Below are 16,090 nucleotides of genomic sequence, written 5' to 3'. Positions count from 1 at the left end.
CACCTGATCATCAAATCCCTGATGACCAAGAGACAAATTACCAATATAAAGGATATTTGAGGCGCTCCAAGAGAGAATGACATCAAGTGAGATCTAAAATATATCATCCATGGAGAAAGTAATGCAAATGATTATACTGAAACTTCAAGCTTTGAAATCCATGGCAACTGATAGAATTAGGGAGCAAACAGCAACTGATAGAATATAGCATCCAAAAGATATCTTCAAATTGTTTACTGCACAAGCATAACTTGAAAGTTCAAAGTTCTTTCTGAGTCTGTGGTGTATATTTCAGAAATCATATCAAAACTTTTGTTAAGGATGTGATACAAATACTCTCAAGAAGGGCGGCTCACAATGCGAACAGGAATGATGGGTATTGATTCCCACCACTCCCTAAGTCGCCTGTCACCATGAGCACTTGACATGGATTTCCCAGCCTTTGAATTAGCCATGAAGAAATACATTGTCAAACCCATCAACACAAACTTGAAGGGAACTGCCACCAGAAGAACTGCCCCACCAGTCATTGCCCACATGACCAAATTAGCATGCTGCGACGAGTAACAGATGCATGAAGCCATTAGACAATAATAGTCAATAGAGAAATTAGGCATTGCAATCTAGAGTGATTGAAGTTGCAAGATGTCTTGGTCAAGTTATAACATGTCACAGAATAAAACAGCAATGCACCCATAACCTACATTTTAAGGACACAGATGAGTTAACTACAAGATAAAACAACTTTGATTAGCATTAGATGCACCAAAGTACAAGGCATCAAACTAGCAGCATGCAAACTTTTGCAGTTTTATTTCTTTGTTGAGATTCAGATCATGCAGTGTATAAACTGATAGTCATTGATCAGATTGTTGTCGGGAATGACAGAAGCTGATATGACACATGAGGTAACAGAATGGTTTTTGAGATTATTACAGAGCACATCATGAATGCAGTAAATTGTGCTCTCATAATTTTAGCTTGATGTTAGCACTTGACATGTATTAGTCGCACTGGGGCATGTACCTTTTGAGTGCTAACAGCCAATGAACAAAAGATGGTAAAGCAATTTTCCGAGCAAGGGAAAAGGAAGAGCAACAACTTAAAAAGACATTGAATTTTTTGGATCAAAATGATAGGAGTTATTGAGACATTATTGCAATCATTGCCTCTAATTCCCTCATCTATATAAACAATGGCATAAAAGAACCCGTTCACACTAAACAGGCATTTCCTTGAGACATCACTTAATTGCATTCAATTATTCATCAACAATGACAGAGCCGGATCTTTTCAGCTATATATCCATCCTATTAATATGCTATTTGAATGAACGTACAGTTTCAAAGTTAACTACATAAACATCAAGGAGGCCAGCCAATAACAGGCTTTGCCCTGTCTCATATCTTCTTTTAAATAATATGAAGATAACCAATGACAATTTTTTAAAGGGAAATTGATGTAGAATGACGATGCATTATCAAGTACTCAATGTCAGTGTAAAATTCTTATTGGCATTTTAAGAAAACGGCAGAATGCTAAGACAAAGTAACCAAGGAAATACAAATTTTATCTACAACCAATCATAGAAAGTTTAAAGATGAGCTATTATGAGCTACCTTGGGGGCCTTTGATACTACGATCGACCAAAGTTTCAATATTGTGATATTTACTGTCTTAATCAATTCATGTAAATTTTTCAAACTATGTTGGGCCGCAACTATGCTTTCCATTGTCGTTTTGTCTGAGGAGGTAGATACAACCACCTCATTGCATTTTTCTCCCATTCGTTTCCTTCTAGCCCAAAGCATCATTCCAACACCACACATCAAGAACACTGCAATGGCATAACCAACCCATTCCCTGTTTTCATCAGAAAATGTGAATGTCAGTCCAACTCTAAAACTGTAAAATCTTATGAATTTAATAGGGGCTTATTGAAGGCACTTGACAAGCACTGAATTATATGCTTCAACAAAGTTAACATTTATAAAAGAAGAAAAAAAAAATAAAGACAAGTCAATATATTACTACAGGAGTCTAACAACCTACTTGTATATGATGACTAGGCTCATCACAAGGATGACAAAAGTGGTTGTTGGTATCTCCCATGACAGAATTCTTTGAAGCCAAGGCAGCAGATTTTTAAGGGGGTTCAGTAGGTCCTACACCGGAGAACATAAGCATTTGGCTACTATGAAGCTTGAAAAAAATGTATAAGCATGCAAGATAGACAACTCCAGTACCAAAACTTTGTGATGCTGCACAATGCTAATGATGGCAATGAAACATAAAATTACAAAAACAAGAATGAAAACTGCTTACCACTAGAACAAGAAGGCTGTCGCTGATACCTTCTGCTTTCATCTCTTCAATAGTAGCTTTGGCAATGCTAACTTCTTTTGCTTCCTCCCTTACTTGACCAATAGTTGTCTCTAAAGATGCCAGAGAGTCTGCTTGGCTGCTTGGGTGTTCCTCAAACCCTTCTTGCATTTCCATTGTGTCCATTGGAAGGGACATGTTTAAACTCTTCAATATAGTGGCAGCGTTACAATGTGCTATCCTATTTGTCTGCTTCAGACTATTAGATAATTCTTCCAATACATAATCACCCTTAGGGAGGTCATCATACAACGAGAAAATCAAGAAATTAGTGGGAACCGGTGGTGACATTCTTAACATCTCTCTTGCTGCATGGAGCCTCAAGACTCCCAAAATAGTTCTTGCATGCATCTCTAATGCTTGCATCGGGGAGTCTATGTTAAATCTTGATATAAAACGATGAAGTAGAATTACTTCCTTGATTAGAGTGAGCCAGTGCTCACGTCTAGTGGAGCTTGTCATCTCTGGAAACTCTAAAACCAAAGGTTCTGCGCTGCAAAGTTACCAAGTGTTTGAGCATGCAGGGTAAAGTTTCTTATGGAGAGACGCTCAAAGAAAGGTATCTAAAAGTAAATAAATATTTTAAAAACTTATCATATTGCTGAGTTTTCTCTAATGAGCGAACCAAGGTATGTCTGGCTTTAATTTAGAGATGAAGATCTTACAGCTGAGAAGACTCATAAATGATAGCTTTGTCAAACAATGGAGCACCCCAAGGCCCTGTAGATGCTGCCTTCACTTGATGATCGACATCAACTTTGGAAAGATCAACCCTTATGGCAGTTTCATATGATACTACTCCTGAAGCCTCAAAATAGAGTGCCTGATTTGTTAGAGTAAGCCTACCTGAAAAAGCCACCTTTATAACTAAATATTCAGCTCAAGTGAATCTGACAATTTCAATATAACCAGATTTACTAGATAAATTGGAGAAATTGGGACAAATTGATGTGCTGATAATCACATATAGACTAAAGTGATAATTATGAGGAGTGACCTGGCCAGCTGGTGGCTCCGATATGACGTACCACCCTCTGTGTTCCAGCAGTTCCCTCCACATGCAATATGAATTCATCTTCTGCTAATTCGAAACCGGTTGGTGCTGTTTGTTTCCGCAGGTACTTACTACACCTAAAAATGAAGGAGTTGAAGATAAATTATTAATGATCAGCATAGAGTAGCATGATTTAATAACTGAGCCTCATTTTTTGTGAGTTCATACAAAGACAAGGCTATAGTTGAGTTTCATTAGAAAAACTTTAGAAGGCATACGTGAAATTCCATAGAAGCACACAAGTTATTTCACCAAGATCAAAAATTGTCTAATAGTATCTCAACATTCTCCGGCAAAACCATATCCTGAGTTAGTTTTTGTTAGTTCATATATCCCAGCATTTGTCCTTCTCAAGGTGAACATCTCAATCAAGATTTTAAGAAACTTCTATCTATTATATTATCTATATGCCTCTTTACATATATCATCTCTAATATTGATGTTTAAATAGATTGCAAGATATTTCACTAAATATCAATTAGCATATGAAAGATAATAATCAACTTACAATCAAACTATTAGAGTAACTATGTTTTTACGACGGTATACATGTGTGTATATGTACATATGTACGTACATATTTTGAGGACTTGTCCCACATCAAATAGATTAGCGATTCTAGATGGTCTAGGATACTCGTGCGACCATCCATCTGCTAGCTTACGCTTTTGGGTTGGACTTTAACATAGTATTGAAGTTAGCTTTCCTCATTTCCTATCTAGAACCGGTCCAAAAATTAATCAGGTCCAACACAAAATGAAATTATTTGGATCAATCTTGGATTGAAACAATGACCCATTTCAAATATGGATTGGATTTGGATCACTAAGTTCTCAGTGTGAGCCCAAACCAACCCAAATCAATCCCAAACTATTATGCTATATATATTTCAGAACCCTCCTCGAATATAAGAAATTAATTTGTTTTCATAAAATAGTTATCTAATACTTTGATTTGTTCATTATAATTATATATGATTATCAATCAATCTTATGGAGAATATGTCTTGATAATTTCTACATATTGCTCATTATTAATTTGTCGCACAAATATATTTATAACATGATGAGGTATATGTTTGGATTATTTTTGACCCATTTTGACCAGAAAAATCCAATGGATTGATAAAAGTAATAGTAAACCCAATCTAGTCCATTCTGAAGGCCATTGGATTGGATTTGAATTCAATCTTTTGCCAGATTAAGTGATTCAAATATGGATTGGGTTTGGATTGTGCCTATACTTGATCCAGCACAAATTGCATATAGCCCCATCATCAGGCTCTGCATGTAAGGAGATATTAAGGAATAGTCCCCATATTTGATAGGTTAAGGAATTCTAGTCCGTCTCATATGAGTCCATGGACGTACTAGCTTAAGCTTTTGGGATGGATATTAATAATATACACGATGGATTGACTATAAAAGCCAATCCCTATACTAAATCTTGCCTTCCTCGCCAACCATTTAATTCATTTTGCAATCTTGGGGATTCTCCAAGGATGACTACTAGTTGCATAGACCTAAACAATGCAAAGGTTGGCTTTAATTTTCTATTATTTATTTGTTTTCTATAGAAACATCATCTAAGTGATTGCATGTAAATAGGAACTGAAATATACAAGATGATACAAAATCAAAACTAAGCACATACACATACAGTTACACAAAAAAAAGGGAGTGCAGCTGCAGGATGCAGGAGCATTTACCAAGCCCATATTCCATCAAAAGAAAAAGAGAGTGTAAAATAAATAAATAAACAAACTCATATATAGGTTTTTCATCATCCATGTATCTTTTACATTTTATGAAGGCAATTCTCTTGTCCAAGTTGCCTTGAATATGATTGACCAGCCCAAAGCTGGTCACCTCATGGATCATAACTTGTACCAGCAAGTCAAGGAGCCAAATTATCCAGGTGGAACCAGGCCTCTACAAGGTTTAGTGTCAAAGAGCTGCTAATATAGTGTTAGCTTTCAATTTTAGTTTAGATTTGATGAACACAATGGTTGGATGTATTTGCTTAAAAGAATTATGTATGCAACCTGAATAAGATGAAACCTTTAGGGCATTGCTTTAAGTAATAATTTTAATAATTGCTGAAGCAATGAAACTGATTAAGTCTTGAATCTCAAATGTTTTAGCTATCATATGCACTACATCTTATACTTGTAAACCATGTAATTTGCACAATATGCAACAAAGAGAAGTTTTTAAAACAATATTTGTTCATTAGCAGGGTTTCAAGTGTCAATAAAATAAACATTAATTATAAGCAATAAAATACTTGTCCATTTCTTTGAGAAATCTATCATAAGCAGGAAAATGAAGCCGGCTGGCCGTCAGCGCCGTAAGAGTTTCAAAAGTGAATCGTGCATTTACAACATCAGCAACCAGAGGAAGCAAGGAGGCCAACCATACAAATGCATCTTCTCCAACACTTCTCTCTTCATTGACCTAATTGATGATGCCAAACCGAAATATGTGAAAACAAGTTTGGCAAATAATTAGGAAAAAAAAATCATTATGGAGCATCAGTGCAACAAAAGAAACTTAATCAGACTACTCACAAGGAGTGGCATGATGTCTGAATAGAAAAGGGGGATATCATCATCTAACTGCTCTTCATTCTCTTTAAGAGGTTCCTTTCTATCTTCCTTCTCCTTGGCAATGCTTTCCTGCAAGTGTTGATGGAGAAAAGGAAATTACTAACTCAACAAAGAGCAATAGTAATAAATTTCTGCAAAAATCAGTAATGGTGCAAAATTTCAGTGGACTAATATGAAAATGATTTACAATTCTAGATGAATCAATCCGGTTGTTAGAGTGTTTAAATTATAGAAAGGACAAAATGCAAACTGAATCAAGCTCCTCATCAGCTGAGCTAGGTCTCTCCCATGCCAGCATCATATCATAAGTGAATCGGCTTAATGATCCATCAGTGATCTTCTCCTCCAAGTTACAACATTCATTTTCAAGTGCCTTTGAGCTGCAGAACTCAACTAATCTCCTTGAATGGTTATCTGTTGCAGGCTTCAAGCCCCTCTCAAATTCTTCCACCAGAGCATCAATGGAAGTGTCCAATTTCCTGAGATTCAAACTTTATAATGATGATTCACACTTTTAATTGCAAGAATCTGCTTGGAAATGAATGTAGATGGGTCACAACTTAACAAAAAAGGAAAATTATCAAAGCCTGTCCCTAATGTCGTAATGAAAGAGCTATACATATGAATAAAACTCTAGGTTGATTCAACTGAGTTATATCTAATGAATCTGGTAAGAATCAATATATCACTCGAAGTATGACTGCCAAATTGTTCGTGAGCTGCAGCTAGTGATTTCTAGAGGCTAGTGATGCAAGATGTAGCCTGTGAAAAGAATAAATTGCGAAAAAGTATATAAGTATCTGAGCCTAAATAGATATTTATAAAGACCAGTAGATTATGGTTCGGTTTGAAAACAATACATCCATGCATTACAATCTTCGAAAGGACGGTAAAAATTAGAATAAGCAGGTGGCCTCTTGAATGACCAATGGGAAACACAAGCACCACTAGTCACATGCTTATTGATGTTTTCATATGCACAATGGACAATAACTTATGCATTACCAGAACAAAATTTGTCTGAACTCTGGATTTTGTACTTGGATGGTTTTCTTTTCTCTTTTAACTGCTTCACCACCTCAATAACCTATAGGGCACAGCAATCCTTGTACCTGATGAAAGAGAATCCTGTTTGGCCTTATGCATGTGGAACATCTACTGAGTAATGCAGTACAATTGTTGTCAAGGAGCAAGATCTGTGACTAAATAAGTTAGCCTAGACCAGTACATTAGTTTCACTAACAAAAATATTTTTACTTTTTCATGAACTTCATGTATTTATTATTCCGGGTGAATTGCATTCTTTAATATATGAAATGAAGCTTTTCCTACTTCTCTTCCTTGTACCTCTAAAATTGTTACTAATTTAGTAACTACAAATCACGTGAGTAGACCAAAGGATACCTAGTTGTTAATTTGGGAGAATTCCAACTAAACAAGACTTTATCATGAATACAACTTTAAGACAAAGTGATGGGTGTTGAAAATAACAGACCATGCAATTTTTGGTGCAACATGAACACATAGAAGCACAAAATGCTAATAGTAAATACAATTCACATGGTTAGTCTTTACAGGCTATCATGAGAATCTGGGGGGAAAAAAAAAGTAATAATAAGGAACCAATCATCAGATTACCATTACAAAATCAGAAGTTCAGCCTTTTCTGGCTTTAATGATTACTTCAGCTGCTGCCCAACTCTAAGTGGAAATTTCTACAAGGAAAAGAACCTGCTGTTGTAGCGATTCTAGATAATTTGACAGGCTCAAGTGAGCAAAATGTCGATCAAGGGAGAGGAGTACTCCTATCTGTTCTTTCATAACAGCAAAGCTTTGATCTCTTATTCTCCTTCTAGATGGAAAACAATTGTTAGGGATGATGGAGTTCAGGTACCATTTATATTGATACCAAGTATGAACTACGATTCTACAACCAACCTTCCTTTATAACAGATACAGCCTATCAATCTTCTTCATCTTGATGTTCTCTTTACTATAAGAATTCATATCTGAACCTCATAATTCTAATTACATGAAGCTCAAACGCTCCCCCCACCATCACAATTTAATCAAAGCTCTAAAACATGAATCAAATATCTTATCAGCAGGAGTCATCATTCATCATGCCGCATATGCATGTGCATGTGTACATTCATGCATGTGAATACATGTATTAGAAGAAAAGGTCGCATATACACATCCATATCCTGTACTTGTAGGCAGAAAATGCTAGTAATAAGAGAGATCCTTGGATCGGCTATGCCAATATACATAAGGAGGTACATCATATTTGCATCAGTTGCACGTATATCATCATATATAGACATGCCCATGGATTCATGCATGCATGTGCACACACACACGCACGCACACACGCAGAGACAGAGAGAGAGAGAGAGAGAGAGAGAGAGAGAGGCGATTACTGGGAACATCTTATGAGCAGATCGTTGGCGATGGAGGATAGATGCTTCCTCATCTCTCTTTCTCAGGAGTGATTCCGTTTGGGGATTTGGGATTTGAATGCGGAGGGCTGGGGAGTGCTGCCGTTTTAAACGCCCATATAGGTGAGGTGTCTGCTATATAACATGACACGTGGCATACCCGTTACACCTGTTGCTCGCTCCAGGGTCCAAACACAAACAAGAGGCTGGCTTTTAGGGCGGGGTGTGGAAGGGGCTGGTTATGTGGCTGCCCCACAGCTTGAGCTATTAGGAGGTAGATCAGCTAGGACGGAGGGGTGCAATCAAGTCAGGCTATTGACCTCAAAATTTAGTTTGAGATCGATCGAATTTTAATATTTCAAGTTCGAACTCGATTTAATAAAAAATAAATAAAATTTGAGATCGATTTGACTTAATTCAAATATCAAACAAGTCATACTCGAACTTAAAATCGAAGATTAATCTATTAATAATTTATATATTAATATATATATATATATATTATAAATAAAAATAATATTATTAAAAATATATATAAATATAAGTAGGTTTATGAACTTTTGAGTCGAATATCTTGCTACTCAAACTTGATTCGAAAAACTACTTGAGCTCGATAATAATCGAATCGAGCTCAAATAGCTCGTGAGCGGTTCGACTCATTTATACTTCTACTCAGACCAATAAACCAATATGATATCACTTTTATTAGTTAATATGGGAACATAATAATTTTACCTACCATCTCGGTATCTCCGATGAGGTGTTCATATGGATTGTGATGCATAATAGATCTGGCTCTGATACCGATCGTTATAAGTTTACAGTCCAAAAGCTTAACTATCGAAAGGAAGATTAGCTCAAGCTAATAAACTCATATGGCACATTTTGATTAATTAATTTAGGATTAAGACATTTGGTGGGAAGGGAAACAAAAAAAAGAGAGGATGGGAAGAATTGAAACAATTGAAAAATGGTGATTTTGAGACCATCTAAATCACCCACTTCATTAATGGCTTGGGTCATCTTTCTGTCTTTTAATAGAAATTGGAAAGTAGGAGCAAGTGCTATAATAAATTGGAGTTTGAAATTAATGATATAGATCTTATAAGGACCTGAATTTGCTAGAATAAAATAACAACAAATCCGCTAGAACAAAATAACATTAAATTCTTCTATTTTAGTTGTTGTCAATGTCCTGTAACATTGCATAGTTTTTGTTAATTTGTTTGAGTTCTAGAAATATAATTTATTTTATGATGATTATCTTGACAATGATTGCAATCATCTTGAGTGGATCGTGTGGAAGATTATATGTATGCTCGGTGCTATTCTTTACTATCATGGATTTCATCTTTCTTTTAATCTTTTTAATCTCTTGTTTTCATCTTTTGGACTTGAAAGGAATCTTTAGCGCACTAAACAAAGAATAGGTAATTAACTCACAGTCTCCTTTTTGACTCCACTCTAACAAAAGATTTTTATTGACCAAAATTTTAACTTTCAGTCCATTCTTTTATACTATAGTAACAAAACATCCTTTTGACATTTTCTTATTTAAAAAAAATACCCAACTTACCCTTTGCCTTCATCTTTCTTCTTTTTTGCTTTATTCCTCCCTTTTCTTCTACATAAAAGAGAGAATAGACTTCGCTGCTCTTGCTACAAGGCTTCTCAACTCGATCCCTAACCCTAATTCTTCTTCTTCATTCTTCTCCATAAGGTGTTGATCATGGTGGAGACCGCTCTCCCTCGCAGTGTGCTACTTCCAGACCCCCAACCCTACTCCTGCCCCTTCACCAAGCTTGGCTCTCTTCTCGCCTGCTCTGCCATCTCCACCCACGAGGCCCATGTCGACCTCCCCGGCCTCTGTCCTTGCCCTCATCTTTTTTCTTTCTTCCTTCATTCCCCGTCACTCCTATCCCTTCAAAGCCCTATCTTGCCTCTATGATTCAGATACTCCCTTCTTATCAGTGAGATGACGGAGCTGTCGGTCGTCGCCACCACCTTTGCCTCATTTCCCATCGTCTTTTTCAACAGGGAGCAGGAGATTGAGATCGGCACCGTCACTGTTCATCCAATCCTCGACTTCAAGATGTAATATCCCAATCTTATTTAAACCCCCACCAGCATGACTCTCAGAGCATCGAAAAGAAAAAAAGAAATAAACCATGAAGACTCATGCTAGAAGTCTTCTTCCATGCGAGTCCATCAGAGAGGGAGTCAAATCCAAGAAGGATTCAGCCCCCCCTCTGCCCTATAACTTCTCCTCCTCCTCCGAAGCTAGCCACGATGATCACCAGCCCTCCTCCCTTCTTTCTCTCCGATTTCTTTTGTTGAAGCCGTGGATGATCTCACTATACCTGCCTCAAATCCTCGCTGGAGACACTGTCGGTACTCGAGATAAGCCCCTCTATTCTTCCTCTCCCTCTTCCTTTTCTCCCCTTGGCCCTAGGCCTCACCGTCGACCATCAATTTTGCCGAAAATCATCTCAAAGCCCATCTTTATTTGTTTCTTTATTCTGCCCCTTTTCTTTCGATTTTTCGATGGTGACCACCGGTTTGGGTTCTCTGGGCTGTGCCGTCGCAGCCCTATTTGCCGTCAGCTATAGCTTGCCGACCATGGCTCCTAGTTTGAGAAACAAGAAGGGACCTCACAGTCCCCTGTTCCACCAAGAAGAAGTCATGGGAAGAAGAAGAAAAAGAAAAGAAAAAGAAAAAAAAAAGAAAGAAAAAGAAAAAGAAGAGAGAGGATTTCTCTCTCTTTCCCCTCTCCCTTCAGTCTAAACCCCACCTTCTCTCTCTAGAAGTTTTTCTCTCTAGAACTGTTGCTTTAAGATGATTTGTCACTTTAAGATTGATTTAGTAAATGACCTTTTTACAATAATTTTGGTCGAGCTTAATGAAGAGTCTTGATTTGCAGTTGTCGGACAGCATACTGGCATTCACCTTGAGTAGATTCAAATACTATCAGATTTGATCTATTTGATTTTCTATTGAGTCAATTGTATTATTAATCAAGTTATTTGACCGAACTGATCTTTGATCATCGAGCATCGTATTGACCTCCATTGTCATTAACATCGCAATCACCATCATGTTGATTTTTCTAAGGAGAGAGAAGGGGGTGGGGGGCCACTGCCATTGCCGTTGTTAGTGGCGGTCGTGGTGGCGACCATGAGTTTGGAGGATCCATGAATGTCTGATCAAAATGAGGGGAAGAGGGTGGCTAGGGATTACTGTCCGGTTGGAAATGAGGAAATCCAGATTTCTCGACTGCACCGATGACGATGGGCGGGAGAGATGGTGGGACATCAAATTCTTGCCATCCTTGTCTATACTGTTACTATCATGTTCATGGTCACTTGTTCACCAAATAAAACGATCGTTAAATTAACATAGCACATAGTTAACTAACTATAATATACAGTTTAGTTAACATGGTATACAGTTAAATGAATACTATACACACTTAAATGAACATTGTATACAGTTAAATTAATATGGTACACAGTTAACTAAATATGATACACCATTAAATGAATATGGTATATAGTTAAATGAACACTGCACACAATTAAATGAATAATATACATAGTTAAATTAATATGGTATACAGTTAACTAAATACGGTACACATTTAAATGAATATGGTACATAATTAAATAAATACTATACACAGTTAAATGAATAATGTACATAGTTAAATTAATATAGTACATAGTTAACTAACTATGGTACATAGTTAAATAAATATGGTACATAGTTAATTAAGTATGGTACACAGTTAAATGAATATTGTACACAGTTAAATGAACACTGTACACAGTTAAATTAATATGATATACAGTTTACTAACTATGATATAAAGTTAAATTAACATGATATATAGTTAACTAAATATGATACATAAAATAAACACTGCACACAGTTAAATGAATAATATACATAGTTAAATTAACATAGTACATAATTAACTAATTATGGTATATAATTAAATAAATATAGTACATAGTTAACTAAATATGATACATAATTAAATGAATATGGTATACAGTTAAATGAATACTGTACATAATTAAATGAATAATATATACAGTTAAATTAATATGGTACACAGTTAACTAACTATGATACATAATTAAATAAATATGATATACAGTTAACTAAATATAGTACACAGTTAAATGAACACTGCACACAGTTAAATAAATAATGTATACAGTTAAATTAATATAGTATACAGTTAATTAAATATCATATATAGTTAAATTAATATGGTACATAGTTAAATAAATATTATACATAGTTAAATAAATACTGTATACAGTTAAATTAATATGGTACATAGTTAACTAACTATGATATATAGTTAAATTAATATGATATATAATTAACTAAATATGATACACAGTTAAATAAATATGGTACACAGTTAAATGAACACTACACATAATTAAATAAATAATATATACAGTTAAATTAATATGATACACAGTTAACTAAATATAATATATAATTAAATTTATATGATACATAGTTAAATAAATACTGTACATAGTTAAATAAATACTGTATATCATTAAATTAATATGATATATAGTTAAATAAATATGATATATAGTTAATTTACCACTATGTATAATTAAATTAATATGGTATATAGTTAACTAAATATGATATACAGTTAATTTACCACTGTACATAGTGGTTATCGGTTGGGTAGGAGGCAGGGTCGGTAAGATGGTCGAAGGCAAGGCTGAAGAGGACGTTGTCGGTGATGATGGTGATGGTATATAGTTAATTTACTATTGCACATAATTAACTGACTAATTAACATGGTATACAGTTATTTAATCACTGCATACAATTAAATAAATATGGTATACATTTAATTTATCATTGTATATAGATAAATAAACATGATATACAATTAATTTGTCATTGTACATAGTTAACTGGCCACTGTATATAGTTAAATTAATATGATACACAGTTAATTAACTTACCACTGGATATAGTTAAATAAACATGAAATATAGTTAACTGGTCACTATATATAGTTAAATTAATATGGTATACAGTTAATTTACTACTATACATAGTTAAATTAATATGGTACATAGTTAATTTACTAATGTACACAGTTAATTTATCATTGCATATAGTTAATTTATCTTTCCAGTTAATTTGCCCCGTTTAAATGTTCTTTTTTTTGGAAAGAAAGTATAATATTGAATTGGAGGCATTTTCATCTCACAAGCAGTAAAAGTTAAACCTCCATTAAAAATGGACCGAAAGTTACATAAAAAATCAACAGAGCTTAAAAGTTAAAGTCCGATCAATAAATGGATCGGACGTTAATTTCTCTAACAAAAAAAAATCAATTACTTACCAAACAATGCAAGAAAAAAAAGCAACACAATTCAAATTTGGTTATTCAGTGAATAGAGGAAAAAAAAAGCTCCCCCTTTCCAACCTCCATTCATTGTTATATTTTTTGTTCATTAGAGAGCCTCACCATACCGAGCAGTGAAGTCGCAATTTTGGCCTTTAACTACAACCATTACTTTAGGAAGTATACTATATTGGTTAAGGATGGAGATCAGTACCAACTTGCAATTTAAGTGGGGAATATGTCATAGAATTAGCAAAAATAGAAGGTGTGCGAATGATGGAGTTGATCAACTAATATTGGTTTCTCGCATCTTGCTTCACTTAATACATCATAATGGTGATGTATCTTAGCTTTCATTTTTGGAACTTCGACCATATCTATATGTCATACTCAGGGCAATAAAATATAGCTTCACCTGAGAAACATTGAAAAATTTTAATTTTTTTAAAAAGGGTGAAAGTTTTAATAGAAATTTTAATTATTGTCTTCTTCGAAAAAATTCAAATTTTAAAAGCCCATTCTTAAAAATTACACGTTAGATATTTAAATACAAATACACTCATATTTATTAGTGTCCAGTTGTTTAAGGCCTAGTTCGGCATTGGAGATGGTAGGTCGGTGATTGAATATACGTAGTAACTTATCTCAGTTGGCTGTATTGTGCTTATGTATGTAGTGAGGCATGGCGTGCAGGAGGGTGTGCATTTGCTAGCATATTTTGCCATGTGTCTTGGGCTAACTCTCAATCGACTCATGCACTGTAAAGTATATGTTACGAATTATCTAGATCGAGCCTATAGAGAGCCCTTCCCCTCCTAACTAGCCTTTCTATTTTTATTAAATTTTCTTTCTATCTTTTCCATTCGATCTTTCTTTTCTTAAAATTTTTCTTCAGCATTTATTGTTGCCCTTCTTCCTAGGCAACTAAAGGTCTACTAGATGAGGTCTCTATGGCAGTGTTTGGATATCCAAATTCTGGATGGATGTATATATGTATGTATGTATGTATGTATGTGTGTGTATATGTGTGTGTGTGTGTATATATATATGTATGTATGTATGTATGTATGTGTGTGTGTATGTATATATGTATGTATATATATACGTATATATATGTATATGTGTATATATATATTTGTATATGTATGTGTGTGTACACACACACGTATATGTGTGTGTGTATATATAGACATACATACATACATTCATACATACATATCCATATATATATATATATATGTATGTATGTGTATGTATGTATGTATGTATATGTATATATATATATGTGTGTGTGTGTGTGTATATATATATATATATGCGCGCGTGCGTATTCTCTGGATGAACGAAGAGGGGATTCCAAACCAAAAACATTTAACAGATGTTTGGTTGGGGGGAATGTGGTCTGAAATTAGAATGAAAATGGGTGATTCCTATTCCAAACTGTTTGTTTGGGATGAGTTTAATTCCAATTCTGATTCTAAAATGGAATAGAAATGATCCAATCTATCTAAAACTCAATCTATATTTTTCTTAAGGATTCAAATTTTAATTCTCATTTTGATTCCGCTCACGAACCAAATGCTCGAAAATTTGATCATTCTAATTTTGATTTCGGTTGCGAACCAAACATTCTTTTAGAGATATTTGGTTGGGGGAGTTGGGTTTTACAATCGGAACGTGAATAAGTGACTCTTATTCCAACTGTTTGATTGTGAGGAATCTTATTTCGATTCCAATTTTGGGTTGGAATTAATATGGACCAATCTTTTTAAAACTCAATCTTCACTTTTCTCTAAGGATTCAAATTTTCATTTTGATTCTGATTTCGGTCACGAATCAAACACTTCAGGAGATATAGCTATTCTACTTTCGATTTCAATTTATAACAATTTCAATTTTGATTGTGAACTAAATATTTTTTAATTAAAAAGATATTTGAAAAAAAAATCTCCTCGGAGCCTTCCTTTGGTAGCATCTTCCTCTTTTCCATACATATATATTAAAAAAAAAAAAACTTTACAAAACTAATCTAATGTAGAATTGATCTTGGATCCATGTCATCTTTGTGAAACATCCTGGTCGCCAGTCGTGGTTCCAACGGCTAACATGCCCTTGGCGTAAAATATTATGGTTCCGAACCCCGGGGGGGGGGGCAATTTCGTTATTTACATGAAAACAGCAGGGTAGTTTCGGAATCGTAAGCCAGCGCC

The 16,090-nt window shown here is 34.8% G+C and overlaps 1 protein-coding gene across 3 annotated transcripts; it reads right to left on the bottom strand.

Annotated features, from left to right (window-relative positions):
- Positions 1 to 195: 195 nt before the first annotated feature.
- On the bottom strand, positions 196 to 8,583 carry LOC105042369 (uncharacterized). Of its 3 annotated transcripts, XM_073253546.1 has the most exons (11): positions 8,468 to 8,545; positions 7,050 to 7,156; positions 6,295 to 6,523; positions 6,006 to 6,113; positions 5,723 to 5,892; positions 3,380 to 3,513; positions 3,048 to 3,228; positions 2,326 to 2,875; positions 2,053 to 2,165; positions 1,620 to 1,863; positions 196 to 554 (listed from the first exon to the last, which is right to left on the bottom strand). In XM_073253546.1, the coding sequence occupies exons 3-11, from the start codon at positions 6,343 to 6,345 to the stop codon at positions 339 to 341; spliced, it is 1,767 nt and encodes a 588-aa protein (XP_073109647.1). In that variant the 5' UTR covers positions 6,346 to 6,523; positions 7,050 to 7,156; positions 8,468 to 8,545; the 3' UTR covers positions 196 to 338. The 3 variants fall into 3 exon arrangements, with proteins under 3 accessions (XP_073109647.1, XP_010917842.1, XP_010917843.1); XM_010919540.2 differs by lacking the exon at positions 7,050 to 7,156 and having other exon boundaries at positions 8,468 to 8,583; XM_010919541.2 differs by lacking the exons at positions 1,620 to 1,863; positions 2,053 to 2,165; positions 7,050 to 7,156 and having other exon boundaries at positions 8,468 to 8,583.
- Between the last annotated feature and the right edge of the window lie 7,507 nt (positions 8,584 to 16,090).

The sequence above is a fragment of the Elaeis guineensis genome, chromosome 3 (genome assembly GCF_000442705.2).
Source record: "Elaeis guineensis isolate ETL-2024a chromosome 3, EG11, whole genome shotgun sequence".
Classification (NCBI taxonomy): Eukaryota; Viridiplantae; Streptophyta; class Magnoliopsida; order Arecales; family Arecaceae; genus Elaeis; species Elaeis guineensis.
This window is presented reverse-complemented; position numbering and strand designations above follow the sequence as displayed.